Source organism: Schistocerca nitens, chromosome 8, assembly GCF_023898315.1.
Source record: "Schistocerca nitens isolate TAMUIC-IGC-003100 chromosome 8, iqSchNite1.1, whole genome shotgun sequence".
NCBI lineage: Eukaryota > Metazoa > Arthropoda > Insecta > Orthoptera > Acrididae > Schistocerca > Schistocerca nitens.
In genome coordinates this window covers 28,545,980-28,565,908 of record NC_064621.1, presented here as the reverse complement: position 1 = coordinate 28,565,908, position 19,929 = coordinate 28,545,980, and the positions used below count along the sequence as shown (strand labels likewise).

Sequence of the window (19,929 nt, the reverse complement as noted above, 5' to 3'; positions counted from 1 at the left end):
TTCGTTCGGTTTGTCGTATAACTTCTGTTATTTTTATAATCTGTGTGTCTATCTGGTTTGCAAGTAAGAAATAGCACTACGTTCCACTCATCTTTACTAATGAGCCACGGGACAAGGTTCCTGTCGGCTGCTATTGTAGTGTATCGAGCATCTCTTTAAAGTCAACTTCCGTATTATTTAATAAGCGAACAAGGTATCAATCGTGTAGACGGAAGTACTATTATTGATATATACATTAACCAATATGTATATAGGCGCGCTTCAAGTCTGTGTGTGCCCATTAATTGGTATAATGCAGCATATAAAGTACCAAGCTTGGGTTTAGCTTATCGTTCCGACTAATTTGACTTTGGTTTCCCTAATTTACGGAAATCAGTTAAGGTGAATGAAGGGATCATGCCATTGATAATTGGGGTCAACAGAAGCGTCCGATCTTACCCGTCGGCTTTGACCCGTGACGTAAGCGTGTTGTGGTGTGTGACGTCATTACGGCGCGGAGTTTGATTTGCGATTGTGGCGTGTTTGTAGATGTCTTGTTTTTCTTTGTCGTGCTCTCTGGTGGTGTGTTCATGGTTTTCGTTTGTTTCGTTTGTTTCGTGTGGTGGGGTCAGTTTTCTGTTGCTCAGGTGTTGGATTTGAAGCGGAATTTCTAATAGTGAGTTAATGGTTAATTTAATGCTCATTGCTGTACGTCGGGTGAGTTTGTTATTAAGTGTATTCGGTTGTGGTTTTTTGTTCAGGAATGGATATGAAAGACCGGATTAATAGTTCTCGGTTGAGGGCTATGATGGGGGAGACAGCTTTAGAGCTGATTAAATTTCTTCAGCTATTTGGCTTAATTGCCGAGGTCGTGAAGTGCGGTGTGTGCCGTGAACCTATGAAATTGGTTAAAGTTCCGGACTCTCGGACCAGGGACGGATACATGTGGTGTTGCCGGAAAGATGGCATATGGCGTTCTGTAAGGCGTGGTACCTGGTTCGAGAAGTCTAGATTGGCCATGCGTGAGATTGTGCTTATTACGTATTATTTTTGTTACAGTTGCGGACAGAGTTTTTGCGCGTTTGAGACTGGTGTGAGTGAGAGGACTGTTTTAGACTGGTATTCCTTTTGCCGCGAGGTGTGTTCCGAATTTATTAAGTACAGGGGTAAGTTGGGTGGGCATGGGATGCTTGTGGAGGTGGATGAGTCGCAGTTTGGTAAAAGGAAGTATGGGAGGGGGAAGTCTGTGGCTGGTCTTTGGGTGTGGGGGGCTGTTGTTCAGGGGGGTGGGGGTACTGAATGTGTTTTTAGGATTGTGGAGGGGAGGTCGAAGCCTGAATTAGTGGGGTTAATTGAGGAGTATGTAGAGCCGGGGTCCACAGTAGTTTCAGATGCGTTTTCTTCATATAGGGGGTTGGGTGAGAGGGGATTTAATCATTTAGTAGTGAACCACAGTCTAGAGTTTAAGAATTATGATACTGGGGCTTGCACTAACACAATTGAGGGGATGTGGGGAGCGGTTAAGTCAGTTCTTGGGAGGGGGAAGAGGCGCTCTTCCAACCTTCAGTCTCATTTAGATGAGTACTGTTGGCGGAAGAGTGTCCCAGAGGGCTATTGCATTCTTCGGGTTTTTTTAAGGGCTGTGGGTAAAATGTATAGACCGAAAGTGGTTAGTTAGGGTGGGCTGGGTAGGTGGGTGGGTGGTTTATTTTGTTGTATAGTGTTTGTGTGTTGTATTTTGGAGTTGTGGGGGAGGGGGTTGACGTTTGGGTGGGTTGGGTTTTTATTTTACTTCAGTATTTTTTCGTTGGTGTGTGTGTGTGTGTTTTTGTATGTGTGTGTGTGTGTGTGTGTGTGTGTGTGTGTGTGTGTGTGTGTGTGTGTGTGCATTTGTGTGTGATTGTGGTGGCCAATCTAGTTTGTGGAGCTGGAACTTTTTTGAGGTAAGTTCCGTTTTTTTTTTTTGGTTATTTATGTATGTTTTGTGTATTCGGTATAGGTTGGAAACATCCGATCTCACGCGTCGGCTTTGACCCCTCACGTAAGGGACCTACACATTGATCTGTAGCGTAGCCCTGAATACGAGGTTAGGTTGGGAGTTTTTTTTTGGAATGCGGCCGCGGCAGCGGCCGCCTATGATTCGAAAATATTGATTTGACACTAATGAACATGTATACGTAATATGAAGCAATTTGATGAACATATTGATCTGTAGCGTAGCCCACTTGAGGTTAGGTTGGGAGTTTTTTTTTTGGAATGCGGCCGCGGCAGCGGCCGCCTATGATTCGAAAATATTGATTTGACACTAATGAACATGTATACGTAATATGAAGCAATTTGATGAACATATTGATCTGTAGCGTAGCCCACTTGAGGTTAGGTTGGGAGTTTTTTTTTGGAATGCGGCCGCGGCAGCGGCCGCCTATGATTCGAAAATATTGATTTGATCAATATGTTCATCAAATTGCTTCATATTACGTATACATGTTCTTTAAACACGTATTGGTATTTGGTCAGTTTTGTGATGTTGATTTACTTCGTTGTTTTGCGTGGTTTTGAATGGCGGTCGGTCGCTACATTTCTGTATATTTAGTTTCTCCGCACCCAAAAACCCCTAATTTCCCACGCTTGTCCCGTTACAGTCATTAGGCTTTTTGTGAAACTTGTGTATTTCAGTGTTTACAATACGTATGCGATGTTTTTATATCCGCCATATTGGAATTGTTTATACTCGTTTCCGCGGTATTTGTGACGTCATGGGTCAAAGCCGACGGGTAAGATCGGACGCTTCTGTATTTCCGGCCAAATACATTTGTTTTCCGTCATTAGCCAACTAAACTAGCTTTTGTAGAAGCATATACATTTTTCCTCTCTTCTGTCAATAGCATCTTGAAAATAGGAGCAAATCTTTTCCTCCAAGCAGTAACTGTTAAAACGAGTAAAAATGTCAACGTCTCATAATGGCGCCGATGCTGCAGTCCCTCTGCTTGCCTTATCACTTCGTGCAAAAATTGTATTAGGTGTCTCTATTCAAACACTGACCTTCACGCGAGTGTTATTATGTATGTGAAATACCTTCTTCCAGACGTACCTCTTGCAGTAATTTCAATTAATCTCTTTACTGCGCGTCCGTTGTTTCCCTTTCTCCTTAGTCTTAGCAACAAACGATGGAGACATATTTTTGGTTCATCCAAATTCGAGCACAGCAATGGAAAAATTTAATTGCTATGAATCCTCACCCTGCTTTGTTTACAGTTGATAATGGTGTACACCGGACTTTCAAGTTGGCGCCTATTGCTTGCAGACGACGTCGCGCGGCCTCTTCCAAAGAACTTCGCGTCTTGCGAGACCTATTAGATGTTGCAATCTATTTTCACCGAGGTTTCGGTGAAGATCTGCCTCCACAAGGAAAATGGCTGGCAGAGTACTAAGGCACTTGGTAAGGTCGTGAAGTTTTATGAACTACATTGTTTTTCAACGTTATTGCAATTTGTTTAGTTCATTCTATAGCATAAGAATTCGAGTTTACTTGTAAAATTCAGTTTTGGTACATATCTTGTGGCGTGTTAATTCACATCCTTAATAGGTATAGGGATTTGTGTTGGTAAAACGAGTTATCTTCATTATGACGTATGAAAACGCAGATACACTGTAGTTAGCAAGTACCGGCGAATCGGTGTCACTGTGCAAGTACTATGTAGCAATTTGATTTTCAGGTTAACGGAGTGGTGGCGGCTCCGTTGCGACGATACAGTAGCTCAGGGCCGAAAAAAGTGACCCTCATTCCTGGTGACGGTATTGGACCAGAAATTTCAGCGTCGGTACAGAAGATATTTGCTGCTGCTCAAGTAAGTTCAAGTACAGGAAAAAATTTCGCATAGTATGTGTAACGGGTCGACGAAAACTTAATCACTCTCTCCAAGTGGCCTTATAGTATAGTTTCGTTTTAATTAATTTACTAGCCGCTGGAAGCTAGGAGTTCTTTTTTTCCAGGAAATACGTGAGAGTAAAATTGTCGGACATAACATTCTTCGCCCACCCATTGTAGGTAGTGAGATAGCACAGTCACAATGTCAATTTAAAAAATACTGAATGGATATAGATTATGTGTATATAACAACCATAATAGAATTTTTCACAAGTGACTGCTTTGTGCAATTTACCACACATGATTGCTGTAATGTGTTTGGTAATTTTACTTTATAAGATTCCATGTTAATTGGTAAATAATTCATTTACAGAGTAGAAACTTTGGCCAGTGAGAAATGACTTAAGCTGTTTTTTGAGCTAGCTTTCTTCCTTTAATAATTCGATGTTACGGATGTGATTGTGTAACTGTGTACCGTATGAACACTTTTCTGGTAGGTTGAGGTTCTCACATAGTAGACATGTATGTTATTGCCATTTCTTGTTCTGGGCTGTGCACTGAGATGTTTTTATGGTATACACAGGAGGTTCCTAAATATTCTCTTGTAAAGACTGTTGTTTCAAATATTTACAGGCATGGAAGGTCCTTATCTTTAGTGTCAGGAAAAGGAGGGCAGCACAAATCTTGTCTGCTTATGTTGCTTACAATTCTGATAGCTTGTTGAATGCAAATTGACTAAAAGGTGCATTCCCCCAGAATATTATTCAGTATCTGATTGCGGACTGGAAATGTGCATGCTATTCCCGTATTATAGTTTCTCTGTTACAGCTTGTTTAGTTTAACTTGTGGTATTGCATTCATTTGAGTTTTGGTTGTCATTGTGCTAAGGTGGTTTTAAGTTTAGGTAGTTGGTGCAGATGTGGGTTGTGTTTTCAGTGAGTTATTAAGGTTCTTTTTTGTTTGTATCTTTGGTATTTTTGCTAGGTCTGATAAGGCTGTCCTGTGGAAATAAGTCTAATTTTTTTATTGCTATTTCATTAGCTGTGGATTTGACAGTGAAGTTAACAAGTGTCTCATTACGTTTTGAGATGGGTGATGATTACAGTTTCTGCAGATGTTCGGTCTTATTGCTGAATGTGTTAGGTGTCACATTTGTGGCGTGGCATTGTGTGTGTGTGTGTGTGTGTGTGTGTGTGTGTGTGTGTGTGTGTTCTGGTTTTATTGTATAATTATTGTGATGTTTTGTGTTGTATATTTGTGGTAGGTTGGTTGTGTTTCAATTGATGTAGTGAATATGAGGTATTTGGGTTTTTGAGTTGGGGAGGGGGGGGGGGATTGGTTCCACTTTACGGAGTTGTAGGTGGTGTTTTTTTGGTATCAGTAGCTGTGGTTGAGCTCTGTAGGTCAAGGGAAATGTCCAGTTCTTGTGGTTTTGTTGGTGTAGCAGAATGCTGCAATTTAATTTTTTTAACTATTTGTTTTGGGTTGGTTTTTTTATTGTTGTAAATCTAGCTTGTCCCCCATCTTAAACCTCCAGTTTTCTGCAATTATCCCGTTAGTTTCATTTTATTTTTGAAGTGAGACATTGTGTCATTTTTAATGTGATGCGCATTAGGAGTCTGAAAGTTGCTTTGGATAAGATCATTTGCTATTCTGTTAAAGTACTACTTAATGGTGTTAGTTACTGAGATTATATAAGATACGTCTCCATTTTCCGGGTTTAGGCTTATGCTTTTTGCCACTGGCTTGGTGCCTGTTTCAGATCTGGTGTTACCTGTGCATCTTTTACTAATATTGTGGTAGATTCTACTGTAGGGCCTACTAAAAATTTTGCATTTCTAATCACACGCTATTCTGTCTGTATTCTGGGCTCACTGGCCACTTTCTTCGCACAAATCGTCGGCCAGATGAGCTGAATGTATTTTTTTTTTTTTTTTTTTCCCAGATCAGATTTCTTTTAATTGAATCTGCTATGTACTAAATTTTGGTTAGTTTAATGCCATTTGATTTACAGTGCAGGATTCTAAAAATGAGGTTTTTTGGAACAGTGTGAATTTTTCTTGCTTGAACTCTTGGAGCAATAACTGTTGGTCATTTTAACAACCCAACCTTATTGGTGCTTAGTGTGTTAATTTGAATTCATGCTATTTCATTACATTCATTTAAGAAAAACTATCATGCACATGAAAGCCCAAGCAAAACCAGTTTTTCATTGTATGTTGATATAGTTAAATGGTGGGTTTGAGTAGACATTTCTGTGCCTTAAAAATACGTATGTGTATGTTGTCTGTGGATTACCCATGTAGTAGTAATGTTGATCTTACCAGCAGACCTTCCATTATGTTATTTAAATACCTTGGTCCAGAACTTTGTTTTAGGGGATCAGCGGTTTGGTAGTTATGAAAAGTTGAAGTATAGACTCAGTATTCTTTCTCATCAAAATCACTACTAGTAATAATAGTTGAGAAGGTGTGTCATTACCTTTATTGGTAGCAAATGTCATGGTAATAATCTTGAAGGATACATGCTAACACTGTAAAAGAAATTAGCAAAGCTGGAATATGTATTCATTTAGGCATGGTTATAAAATGTAGTGGAAAAACAGGAAGGTTTAAATCATGGCAGGGAGAATAGAACATTAGGTCAGTGTATACATAAGATATCTATAGCCCCTACTTTGCAAACAATTGTGAGGTCCATGTTTATAGTCCAGGATATTGCATAAACATCTCCATAATTCCTACGCGGGCCATACATAGGTGGTGTAGTTTATTCCTTGCTTACCGCTGGTTCTTAAAACATAGTAAGTAGGCTTTCATGGGATGGTTTGCGTATATCTTAGCGTCTGTCAGTTCTCTGTAAGACACACACACACACACACACACACACACACACACACACACACACACACACACACACACACTATGACACTATTCACTTTCGGATGTGCTTATCAGTGAAACACTATACCATATGCAACGTGGTCAGTTATTGTTCACAATTTGTTATTGTATGGTGTTAATATGCTAGAATTTGTCATGCAAATGTTGGAAAGATATATCAACTTGGGCAGAGTTTGTTCTGAACTTTGTATTACCTACAGTTCATAGACTTGGGGAATCTGTTGCCAAGCCACCTGTATCACTTTTAAAGAATATTGTTTTAACAAGAGAAAGTTCTCAACAGTTTGTATGGCTTAGTGTTCTCTGTCTATAGTAACTCAAATTAATATATGTGAAATTGGTGACACCATGAAAGTGTCCTGTTTGCATCAACAGTTGCTTAGTTGTCTACCTAATATTCACAAAAATATTCATTGGAGATTGTGTGTATTGTATAATGCAGGTTTCTTGAATTTACATTGTGACTCGTTTTTATTGAAAACTCATATAAAGATTGAACATAGGTCTTGGGCTATGCTCATGTTAGTCTGTTACTACAACATTTATTTTGTACTCACATTCATTGGCTTCATTAACTTATAACCGAATTGTCACTGTGAACCTGTCCTATACTTCAGGTCATGCTAGAAATAAGTCTGACACCACAATCAGTATCTTGCTTGGTAACACTATCTCGCTCTAACCCTATGTTTGCAGTTTCATACTCGTGTCCTGAAAGTGCTTTAAAAACCTGACACATTTTCAGTCACCAAGACGGAAGCACATGTAATGCATGACACACAAATGTCATGAAGAAAAATAAGCAGGTAGTGATGACTATTAACTTCATATAAAAATGATTGTGGATAAGATAATTATCTGCACTTAACAGGTATTGAGTATTTTAATGTTCTGAAAAGTGTACACTAGTATTAAAGTTGGATTTGTGTACACATACTTGAACCAGAATGCTGTATGGCAAACTCTGCAGTTGCAATGCCATGTACATATCAGTTGGGGCCACTTACAAACTTTTGTGTGATAGTTATCCTGTATGTGCTCTCAGGAACAGACACAGTGCTCAGTTTCACTGAGACTGCATGATGGTATTATTGACGTAAGTATATAATTCCCCCCCATGAACCATGGACCGTGCCGTTGGTGGGGAGGCTTGCGTGCCTCAGCGATACAGATAGCCGTACCATAGGTACAACCACAACGGAGGGGTATCTGTTGAGAGGCCAGACAAACGTGTGCTTCCTGAAGAGGGGCAGCAGCCTTTTCAGTAGTTGCAAGGGCAACAGTCTGGATGATTGACTGATCTGGCCTTGTAACAACAACCAAAACGGCCTTGCTGTGCTGGTACTGCGAACGGCTGAAAGCAAGGGGAAACTACGGCCGTAATTTTTCCCGAGGGCATGCAGCTTTACTGTATGATTACAGAAGAATGCTGAAGATTAGGTGGGTAGATCACATAACTAATGAGGAGGTACTGAATAGGATTGGGGAGAAGAGGAGTTTGTGGCACAACTTGACCAGAAGAAGGGATCGGTTGGTAGGACATGTTCTGAGGCATCAAGGGATCACCAATTTAGTATTGGAGGGCAGCGTGGAGGGTAAAAATCATAGAGGGAGACCAAGAGATGAATACACTAAGCAGATTCAGAAGGATGTAGGTTGCAGTAGGTACTGGGAGATGAAGAAGCTTGCACAGGATAGAGTAGCATGGAGAGCTGCATCAAACCAGTCTCAGGACTGAAGACCACAACAACAACAACAACAACAACAAGTATATAATTAACAATATACCATGGAAGCTTACACAATAGAATTAATATCTGTCTTTTACTAATTTGAATAAGCTGTCAGTGCCCAAACTGGAGTTTTGAAACTTCACCGCAGTGCTTAACATTTGAAGCGTATTTGCTTTACCTCAAGTGTTGGTGCACAAGATATTTGCGAAAATTAAAATCTAGGAACTAAGAAGAAAATTGAATGTAGGTATACAAGAGTGCTTATGCCGATAATAAATTGAGTAAACTAAGTTTTCTACTTATCCATTCATAAAACTTTTAATGTTTTTTGACAAAAGTTGCAGTTGGGGCACAATTTTTTTAATGGAAATATTTGGTGCTAGATGGTTTGCTGATATTGTATTTGAGTTCCTTAATGGCAATGCTTTGTTCTGGCCATGGTAACACTGGCCTTCTTAAACCAGTCTGAGAATGCAGAATTAATTCTTCATGTGGAATAGTTGCTTGGAAAGGCTTCTGTGAGAAGCACCTATGTTAGATGGTTAATAGGTTTCTTTACTTCATTTTATACAGAGTCGATTAGTGCATGGGAAGAGGGACAAGCCATACTGGGACTGAAGCAATTTTCTCAGTTCATGGTTTGTACTAGAACAGATGGAGCTATGTTTGTGGTGACAAAACAGTTATTTTTTGAGGAACACACAGAAGACAAATATGGAGAAGTTGACTCATTGGGAAAAATTTTCTGTGGTTAACTATTGATTAAAACCTCATGTGCTGCACATTCTCAAGCTCTTCAGGCATTTGAATGACTGGGCTACATACCAGTGACTATTCCGTCAAGTAAAACTTTGAATATAGTGTAAAGAGTTATCTTTGACAGAGATGTTTAACTCCAGACAGAAAAGACGATATGAGCTGATCTTGAATGACAAGGCTTATGCAAGAAGGCCCCAACAATAACTGAACAGGTACTTTCATCTTTTCCATTGAAGGACATTTTCTCCCAGAAAAAGTTGAAGTTATGGTATAGAAGTGTGATACGAAATCTGATCTCTGATGTGTACACTTTGGTCATGTCCCCAATTTGTAAATTGTGGTAATGTCACCCCACTGCACAGCAGACTCTGTGGACGATCGACTCCATGAAGGTCATCCTTATGAACAACCACCTTTTGTGTATCAGTTGTACTGAACAGCATTCACCACTTTCTCTGGTTTGCACAGTATTTGAAAAAAAATGAAGAAATACAATAATATAAATCATTTGACTGCCTTCTATATCTGCCATGTACTGAGACTGAGGCAACAAAAAATATAAACACCTCCATCATGTTGATGTGAGTTACCCAAGTCATTGCTGTCACACCCATCCCCCATACTTCAGTTTTTCCAAACCATATCTACCACTGCTCTCCACACTCGTGGTTCCTGTAACTCCATTTTTGGGAAACACTTCACCCACCCAACTGGAGAAGCGGCTTCCTCTTCCAGCATCAATTGATATCAGGGCTCCCTTCTGGGACCCATCTTCCTGGAAACCCACATATCAAAGGCCTGACGCCAGCCATCGCTGAAGGAACTGTGGCCTGTGGGTCCCAGCACTACCCACCCTTCAGCCATCTGCTAGCCTACAGCAGATAAGTAGATACGAGAAAAAGTAGTTTATTTTATGGTTAAAATTGGTGTTAGTTTTGGCCAAAGTCTGTGCATTTTTTTCCAATTTCAGTGTTACTTTGCTAGTTTTGGTGTTATTCATTGCCAATTTTGGTACTATTTTTGCCAAATTCAGTTCTATTTTGTTGTCAAATTAGTTTGTTGTGAACTTCCCTGTTACTGTTTTTTGCCGATTTTGATGTTATTTGTTTCCTTTTACATGTTTTAATCAATATTAGTGTAATGATTTTTTGTGATTGTGGCGTCTTTTTCTGCCAAGCTTGCAACTGTTTTTTTAAAGATTCGGTGTTACCTTTTGTTCCAAATGTGGTGCAATTTTTGCAACATTTGGTGTTTTTTGCAACTTTAGCTGGTATTTTTTTGCTAATATCAGTATGTCTATTGTCAAATTTGCTATTATTTTGCAATTTTAGTGATTCATGGTTTTTTGTAATATTTTGGATGGCACCTACCACTGCTCTCCTCATTCATGGTTCCTCCAACACCGTCTTTGGGAAGCAGTTCCCCCACTCAGCTGGAGAAGCAGCTTCCTCTTCCAGCATTAGCTGGTGGTAGGGAACCCTTTCAGGACCAGTCTTCCTAGAAACTCACAGAAGGAAACGAACTTTCATTTTAAGATTATACACGAACCTCAGCCTTGTGGAAAAAAGAAGGCAAAACGCAACTTCAGTTCCAAATACTCTTTGTAATGGTGAGATAGTGTCATTGACATCATCTTTTGACATGTGATGACTGATGAACCTCACCAACATGCTTCGCAACTGAATACGTTGTGACCCACTCCGCAACAGCGATTGTGTCCTCAACTTACCTGCTTACTTTTCTGATGCAGAAGCGAGGATGGTTGCTGGCAAATTATACTGGATTCTCGAATCTTGCGGCCTTTTGTTTCTCTATTAATGTGATTTCCAAAGAATAATACACAACTGACCATCTGATTAAGTTCGAAGTGGCAATCCAGTAGGCATTTTTCTAAATGTCAGCACCTCATTTCTGCCTTTTTTTTACCTACATAAGGCATAAAACATCACTTGGTCTCGTCACATTTTATGTACCCTCCATGGCTGGTGTCATCTGCATCTATGTTCTGCAAACCATTGTGAGGTGCATAGCATAGGATACATCCCATTGTACCAGTTATTAGAGTTTCTTCCCAATCGGTTCACATATGGAGCTTGGGAAGAGTGATTTTGTGTGTGTGTGTGTGTGGGGGGGGGGGGTGTAGTCATTCTGATCTTATCCTCGTGATCCATATGTGAATGAGTGATATGTAGAAGGTTGTAGTATATTCCTGGAGTCGTCATTTAAAACCAATCCTTGAACCTTTAACAGACTTCACATGATTGTTTAAGTTTGTCTTAAAGAGGTTACCAGTTCAGTTCCTTCAGTATCTTTGTGACACTTTCTCATGGATCAAACGAACCTGTGACCAATTGTGCTGCCCTTCTCTGTATATATTCAGTATCCCAGTTAGTCCTGTTTGGTACGTGTCGCACACATTTGAGTTATATTCTAGAAACATTTGCACGAGTGATTTGCAAGCAATCTCCTTTGTAGACTGATTACACTTCTCCAGTATTCTACCAGTAAACCGAAGTTTACCATGTGCTTTACCCACAACTGAGCCTAAGTGATCATTTTATATCCCTACAAAGTGTTACACCTAGATATTTGTATGAGTTTGCTGATTCAGATAGTGACTCATTGATATTGTAGTAATAGGATACAACAGTTTTCGTTTTCTGAGGTTTACTATTTTACATTTCTGAGGAGCTAAAGCAGGTTGCGAATCTTTGCAACAGCTTGAAATCATATCAAGTCACACTAGTCAGGAACAACATTTGTTGCCAGGAACATGTAGCTAATGGCCATTAACATAGCCGTACATTTTATTAGAGCTTCCCTTGACTGCGTTTTAATTTGCAGTGAGTCAAAGAGCAGTCTCCCAGCCCTCTGATCGCTGTTACTTTTCTCATCCTGTGATATATGCTATTCGTGACAGCTTGCACAGTTTTTTCTAGGTCCCAGGGCTTGTGGGTATCTCAGGAAATGAACTGGCTAACCGTTTGGCTAGAGGAGCAATTACTTATCCCACATTCGCTTTGACAATCCCAGGGTGTGGATTTGCTGGTGCAAATAATGCCTCTCCTCACTCCCAGATGGAACAACTTATGATAAGCTCCTGCCCCTCTAAGAAAATCTGAACTATGGAGGAGATTACTGCTGCATGGCACTCCTCCTCCTCCTGTTTGACCCTGTCCATGTCATCTCTGTATCAGTGGTACCAGACGTACCCTAGTTTAATTCATTTTGTATACTGAGTCTCTTCCACATTGCGGTTACGGAGCCTTACAAACAGCTCAGATCCTGGTGGTACGTCCCCTCTTCCGGTCCTCCATGTTAAGCATTTTCTTCCAAATCATTGCCTCTGGTTTTGATTGATGATTCATGAACAGTTGACGTGGTTCTCCGCTTTTTCCGTGAAATTGGTTTTTATTCTCGGTTACAAGGCTTTAAAGTACATTCATGGTGGGGTGATTGGGTTTGGAACATCTACTTCATGCTGGGTTTGGGGATCCCCAGCCCTATATGCTTTTCCAGTTGCCTCTTTCATACCAGTTTTGTATCTCTTTTACTCTGTTTTAAATTTTAATAGCTTTTAGAAGCATTTGCCTCTCTTTCTGCCACACCATATTTTCCATGGTAGGGATTGCTTAGTGGGTGCCCTTTAATGCCTTGACTATAATGGGTTAGGAGGATGGCTGTCATCGTGTGCGGAGCCCCAAGATCACCCACCTGCTGCCTCACCTATTTCTCTCATCTTGTTTTTATTGCTGACGGTCCAACTGATGGCCATTATGTTTTTAGACTTTTAACTTTGATTGTTCTGAATCTCCCAACCAGAAGGCTTATTTTGCTCTGAAATTGTCTTTGCACACTAGGCATTGTTGTGAGTCTGATGTCAGTCAGGTTTTTCTCACCATGAACGAGCCATGGGAAACCCCTCATCTGCTCTGACCTACGTATTTGGCTTGATCCAGTTACTTCTGCGTAAATTGTTTCTCAGCTCCGACATCTGGATTGCCTTAAATGCCTCGATTTTACTGCTGCTATATGCTTTCATCATCAGAACACGTTCCTGGTGACATTGTAAACTCTGGATAAACCATCCCTGGACTGAGAGACTAATGATCTTCCTGTTAAGTCCCTTAACCACAAGCAACCAACCATCTTCAGATACTCAGTTTCAAGTAATTGTGACCATTGAGGTTAAAGATTTGAAATGTCAAACACAATGAATTATTCAAAAGTTATTCATAAATTTTTATTATTAGAGATGAAGATACACTTTTTCGAAGGGATATTGTTGTTGACCAATAGGTTTATGTGACTTACCTTTGCGATGTACAGCATACGTTTAAACTGCCCTTTTACAGATCTGAATTTTTATGTGGGACATCTGTGCAGGCAAGATATTAGCGAGATATTCTTTTAGTTCTTCATTTACGTAATGAGTATTACAAACAGCTTCAAAATATACTTTTTCAGCTGTATCATTAGAGTGGCACTGAGCGAGGTGGTGCAGTGGTTAGCACACTGGTCTCGCATTCGGAAGCACGGCGGTTCAAACCCGCATCCAGCCATCCTGATTTAAGTTTTCTTAATTTCCCTAAATCACACGAGGCGAGTGCTGGGATGGTTCCTTTGAAAGGGCCCGGCTGACTTCCTTCCCTAATCTGATGGGGCAGATGACCTCACGATTTGGTCCACTCTAATGAATCAACCAAGTGGTGTGGCACCATTGTTGCCAGCACATTTTTATCACTATCGGTTGGTTTTATGTCCATGAGAAACAGATTGAAGAAGTCGAGGTATGCTTGACACGGTGACCCTCTCTATAGCTTCTGGTATAGACCAGATGTTACCGCTTGTGGGCAGTGAAAAGTGCATTACATATTGAAACTTTTGATGGAAGTGTAAGCAACTTACAGTGCTGTTGTGTGTCGACAAAGTTTCTGTGTATGGGTGACAATTTCCAAGTAAAGAATGCAAAGGGCTGCCACTGACAAATTGCACATTGCTGGGAAGCCGTTCCAGTCAAAGTAAATAGATCATTTGCCATAAGCTCTGTAGGTGTCAGCAGTGTGGAGTGAGATAAGTGTCATTTCTGCAACAGGTCCTTTTCATTAAGGCAATATCTTTCTGTCATCCACTTCAATGTCATCCTTAGTGGGTACGCGCCCACCCACCCACCCACCCACCCACCCACACACACACACACTTGTACTAAGAGAGCATGATTTAATGAATGTGTGATCAAAATTTCTAAGCCTAAATATTACCACAGTTTGTATGCTGGTATTTCAGTAGTGCAAAGGTCACTTCTGTGTTGTCTTATTGTGATAAATTTAACATATATGCATAAATGCACATCTGTTGCTCCAAATATTTAGTTGCAGGGATTGATCACCGATCCATGTTCTCGTAATTGTGTAAATATACTTTGCAGGTGGTTAAAGTGCTTTGCTTCATTGCACTACATGCTGAAGTCATCAATACATATTACAAATCAATAGGTTTGACTAACCCATAATGTTGAAATTCTGTATTACATTGTGTAAGCTAAGTGGCAAGGGACTGGATTCAGAAAGGTCAAATGGGCCTCCTATGAATGGTTATTGACAAGTTCTCAATGTGTAGGACAGGTAATCATCAAACTCGATTTGGATGTTGGTTGTTTGGTAATAAACACAGGGCTGCTAATCTATCATTTACAATTTTATAAGTGCTTTTGTCCAAGGAATGGCAGATTCCTTAGGCAGATATAAGGAACCTTCTTACTCTGCAAAACTGTTCTGAGCCAATTGACAGGATCTTACCTATTGCCTATATGTGTTTTGGGTCTGTACAATGAACTGTAGATTTTTGTACTGATTCTGAAGTCTGAGGGGCAGTTGAGCTCCAGTAATGGTCAAAGCTGATAAGCAGAACAAAATCAACACACAATTCTCTGGATGTTTGTCATCAGTAGTGTGTAAGTGTCAAAGACTCATCATCTGGGTCTTCTAATTCATAAGATGTATTTGGTGGTGGCCTGCAAAAGGCTATTTGACAAAGCCCGATCTGATGACTGGATGAACAACAGGGTCAAGACTATCTGTGCATGCCAAGAATCTTCCATGTGTCAACTGGTTTGCTTGACAGACCTAAGTTTTCCAGTCTGTCATCAGTTACTGCAGCATTTGCAAGAGCATTAGGGCATTGTAGCAGTAAAACATTGTCAAACTCTTCCTTATGCATTAATTCTCAGTTATTTGATTCAGACTGTGACACTGCACAGCTATTTGTGATAAAATTCTATCAATTATTTATTGTCTTGTGTTAATTTTGTGTGTGGCTTGCTGTGAGATTATATAATTATCGCATAGGTGATCAGCAGTATTGTCAATTAATTTTACTGAAAACGCAACTTGTACATACCAACAGAAATTACATAAGTCAGTTTTGGATTCTTTGTTGCAAAATAACATCATTGTAAAATTGTTGAAAAAGAAAATTTTATGACAATGGAATGCAGGTCAACAGCTTTATTTGATTTTATGTCAATCTATATTCTTCTCAATTGGTACAATGTCCATGGTTTTCAGTGAAACTGGAACTGTCAGTAGAGAGATACTAGAAGGAGAGTTGTTTCTCAGACAAAACTGATGTTAAATAAATGTCCAATTTCTTTTGGACAGACACATTTCAGCTTGAATCTAAGTTAACAGATTTTCAATTTCTTTACCCGTTTAAATGCACAGAATTTCCTACAAATAGTGGAAAATTAGAATTATTTGCCATTTGAACCTCTTTGCTCTATACATTTATTGAATGAACTGCAATATTTGCCTAAATAGTTCCAATCTGTTGATGCCTTTGTCAGTTTTTACACTATTGAGCAGCTACAGTTGTGCAGCAAAAAATTGTATATTGATGCAAATACAGCAAGCACTTCCATCCTCTTGTGTTTTCTGTGCTTTCAATAGATTGGGAAAATAAAATACAGGAAATATTGTTGAAAAAAAAAACAACAGTTTTAAAGCATTGAACAAAGTTTTCCAAGGCTTGTTCCATGTTTTAAAGCATGTTCTTTATTTACTATTGGCTTTCTTGGCCTATCATAGCTAGATTTAGCAGAATTTTCCCTCTGGACTTTTAGTCCACAGGGGGTATTTTATTTCACTCCTACCCTTAAAACAACCAGGAGCTGCTGGCGAGCATTTGCAAGTCCGGCACCTGGGGATTTACTCTATAGGGGTAAGGCTCCTCTGAGTAGGAATATTTTGAAAGAGTTATTAAAACCATGTTGGAGATAAGAAAGAGGATAATGAAAAGCCAGGGAATGTAGAGGATGTCGTATGAACGTAACCTGGACAGTAGAGGAAGGGATAAAGACCATGAAATTGGGAAAAGCCACTCACATTGCTAGAATGCAGTGGCTCTATCAAGTCATATGAATAGTATGGAAAAGAATGACACCTGAAGACTGGAAAAAGGGCATCATAGTACCAATTTTCAAGCAAGGTTGCAGGAAACTGTCATAATTATAAAGGAGTTACTTTGATGTGTCATGCTGCCAAGGTATTTGAGAAGATTGTGGAAAATAGCACAGAAGATAGTTGGAGGAGGACAAAGATGGGAGCAATATGGGTTTACACCAGAAAGGTAAACCATGGATCTAATTCTCTGTGTAAGATAGGTCCAAGAGACGTACTACATATATGGTAAAGATTTAGTAATGGTGTACTTGGACATTGAAAATGTATATAGTAGTGAGAAAAAAGCAAGATGTAGTAACCCTGCAGAAAAGGGGATTGGAAGGTTGATTATTAGAAGAGTAAAGAAAATGTATCAAGGAAGTATGAGTTGTGTAAAAGTTGGAGGAGAAAACTGATTGAAGCAAGGGACTAAATTATTTCCTCTACCTTTCATTTCCTTTAAGGATGAGATAATGACAGGCTTGCAGTGCAGATAGGAGGTTAAATTATGAAAGCAATGGTGTTTGCAATGATTCAGTGGTGCAGAGAAAAGGAGGAGGAGAGGGACAAGAAAGTCTAAATGTATGGGAGGAAGTGATGGAACAGTATGGATAGAAAAAAGGTTAAAGTGATGGTTACAACAAGGAATAAGATAAAAGTTTAGAGGCAAAGTGCTAAAGAAAGCGAAAAGTTTCAAATGCCTGGGAAGCATAATGGAATACAAAGGGAGGAACAATGTGCAGATTAATGAAAGGGGAAAGCAAGCATATGGTTTCCTGCAGAGTGTAAGCAGCCGGGTGTGGAGCAAAGGTGTGCCACCAAAATGAAAGTAGTTTTATTCTGAGCATATTATGCTCCAGTGCTTGCTCCATGTTTCAAGGCATCTTTTTTTTTATCTAGTAATGGCTTTCTCACAGATAATGAAGAAAAGGCAGGTGAACAGGATACAGACTGGTGAGATGAAATTTCAAAAAAGCAGAATAGGACTTCCTGCCGTGATAGAGCAGGGAATGAGACAGTGTAAGATGTTGTGAGAGAAGCTGATACTAGAGACCATAGGAAAGGGGCAAGATTAAAATGGTATGAGCATTTCAAAGAAATGAGGGTTGGCAGGATACTGAGTCTGGGACATGGACTGACAATAGGAGTCACGTGACCTAGAGGAAGATTGAGATAGTTGGATCATTGGAGTGAAAGATTGTGTGGTGAAAGAAGACTAGGATAGAGTGGAGAGAGAAATATGATGGGAGGATAGGAAAACATGGAGAAGCCAGGGACTGGATGTAGACGACAAAGATGATGAACTTGTTAACTTTACATACGGATGGTACAGCTACTGAAATAGGGCATTCATTTTACAGTGGAGAAAGTAATAGTTTCCATTAATTTCGGATAAAATATCTTTATGATATATGATATGATATATGATATATGATAAAATATCTTTTATATGATACTTTATAAATACAAAATCAAATAGGGGTAATGCAGGAGTAGGTTTAATAATGAATAAAAAAATAGGAGTGCGGGTTAGCTACTACAAACAGCATAGTGAATGCATTATTGTGGCCAAGATAGACACAAAGCCCATGCCTACTACAGTAGTACAAGTTTATATGCCAACTAGCTCTGCAGATGATGAAGAAATTGATGAAATGTATGACGAGATAAAAGAAATTATTCAGGTAGTGAAGGGAGACGAAAATTTAATAGTCATGGGTGACTGGAATTCGTCAGTAGGAAAAGGGAGAGAAGGAAACATAGTAGGTGAATATGGATTGGGGGGAAGAAATGTAAGAGGAAGCAGCCTAGTAGAATTTTGCACAGAGCATAACTTAATCATAGCTAACACTTGGTTCAAGAATCATAAAAGAAGGTTGTATACCTGGAAGAATCCTGGAGATACTAATAGGTATCAGATAGATTATATAATGGTAAGACAGAGATTTAGGAACCAGGTTTTAAATTGTAAGACATTTCCAGGGGCAGATGTGGATTCTGACCACAATCTATTGGTTATGAACTGCAGATTGAAACTGAAGAAACTGCAAAAAGGTGGGAATTTAAGGAGATGGGACCTGGATAAACTGAAAGAACCAGAGGTTGTAGAGAGTTTCAGGGAGAGCATAAGGGAACAATTGACAGGAATGGGGGAAAGAAATACAGTAGAATAACAATGGGTAGCTCTGAGGGATGAAGTAGTGAAGGCAGCAGAGGATCAAGTAGGTAAAAAGACGAGGGCTAATAGAAATCCTTGGGTAACAGAAGAAATATTGAATTTAATTGATGAAAGGAGAAAATATAAAAATGCAGTAAATGAAGCAGGCAAAAGGGAATACAAACGTCTTAAAAATGAGATCGACAGAAAGTGCAAAATGGCTAAGCAGGGATGGCTAGAGGACAAATGTAAGGATGTAGAGGCTTGTCTCACTAGGGGTAAGATAGATACTGCCTACAGGAAAATTAAAGAGACCTTTGGAGAGAAGAGAACCACTTGTATGAATATCAAGAGCGCAGATGGCAACCCAGTTCTAAGCAAAGAAGGGAAGGCAGAAAGGTGGAAGGAGTATATAGAGGGTTTATACAAGGGCGATGTACTTGAGGACAATATTATGGAAATGGAAGAGGATGTACATGAAGATGAAATGGGAGATAAGATACTGCGTGAAGAGTTTGACAGAGCACTGAAAGACCTGAGTCGAAACAAGGCCCCGGGAGTAGACAACATTCCATTAGAACTACTAATGGCCTTGGGAGAGCCAGTCATGACAAAACTCTACCATCTGGTGAGCAAGATGTATGAGACAGGCGAAATACCCACAGACTTCAAGAAGAATATAATAATTCCAATACAAAAGAAAGCAGGTGTTGACAGATGTGAAAATTACCGAACTATCAGTTTAATAAGTCACAGCTGCAAAATACTAACACGAATTCTTTATAGACGAATGGAAAAACTGGTAGAAGCGGACCTCGGGGAAGATCAGTTTGGATTCCGTAGAAATGTTGGAACACGTGAGGCAATACTAACCTTACGACTTATCTTAGAAGAAAGATTAAGAAAAGGCAAACCTACGTTTCTAGCATTTGTAGACTTAGAGAAAGCTTTTGACAACGTTAACTGGAATGCTCTCTTTCAAATTCTGAAGGTGGCAGGGGTAAAATACAGGGAGCGAAAGGCTATTTACAATTTGTACAGAAACCAGATGGCAGTTATAAGGGTCGAGGGGCATGAAAGGGAAGCAGTG

At 39.6% G+C, this 19,929-nt stretch overlaps 1 protein-coding gene across 1 annotated transcript in view; it reads left to right on the top strand.

Annotated features, from left to right (window-relative positions):
* Positions 1–3,311: 3,311 nt before the first annotated feature.
* LOC126198554 (probable isocitrate dehydrogenase [NAD] subunit alpha, mitochondrial) overlaps positions 3,312–19,929 on the top strand; it is a 55,567-nt gene continuing 38,949 nt past the window's right edge. The window contains exons 1-2 of the mRNA XM_049934977.1: positions 3,312–3,418; positions 3,696–3,827. Coding sequence (XP_049790934.1) covers positions 3,392–3,418; positions 3,696–3,827 — 159 coding nt within the window. The 5' untranslated portion in view covers positions 3,312–3,391. The remainder of the gene's footprint in view (positions 3,419–3,695; positions 3,828–19,929) is intronic.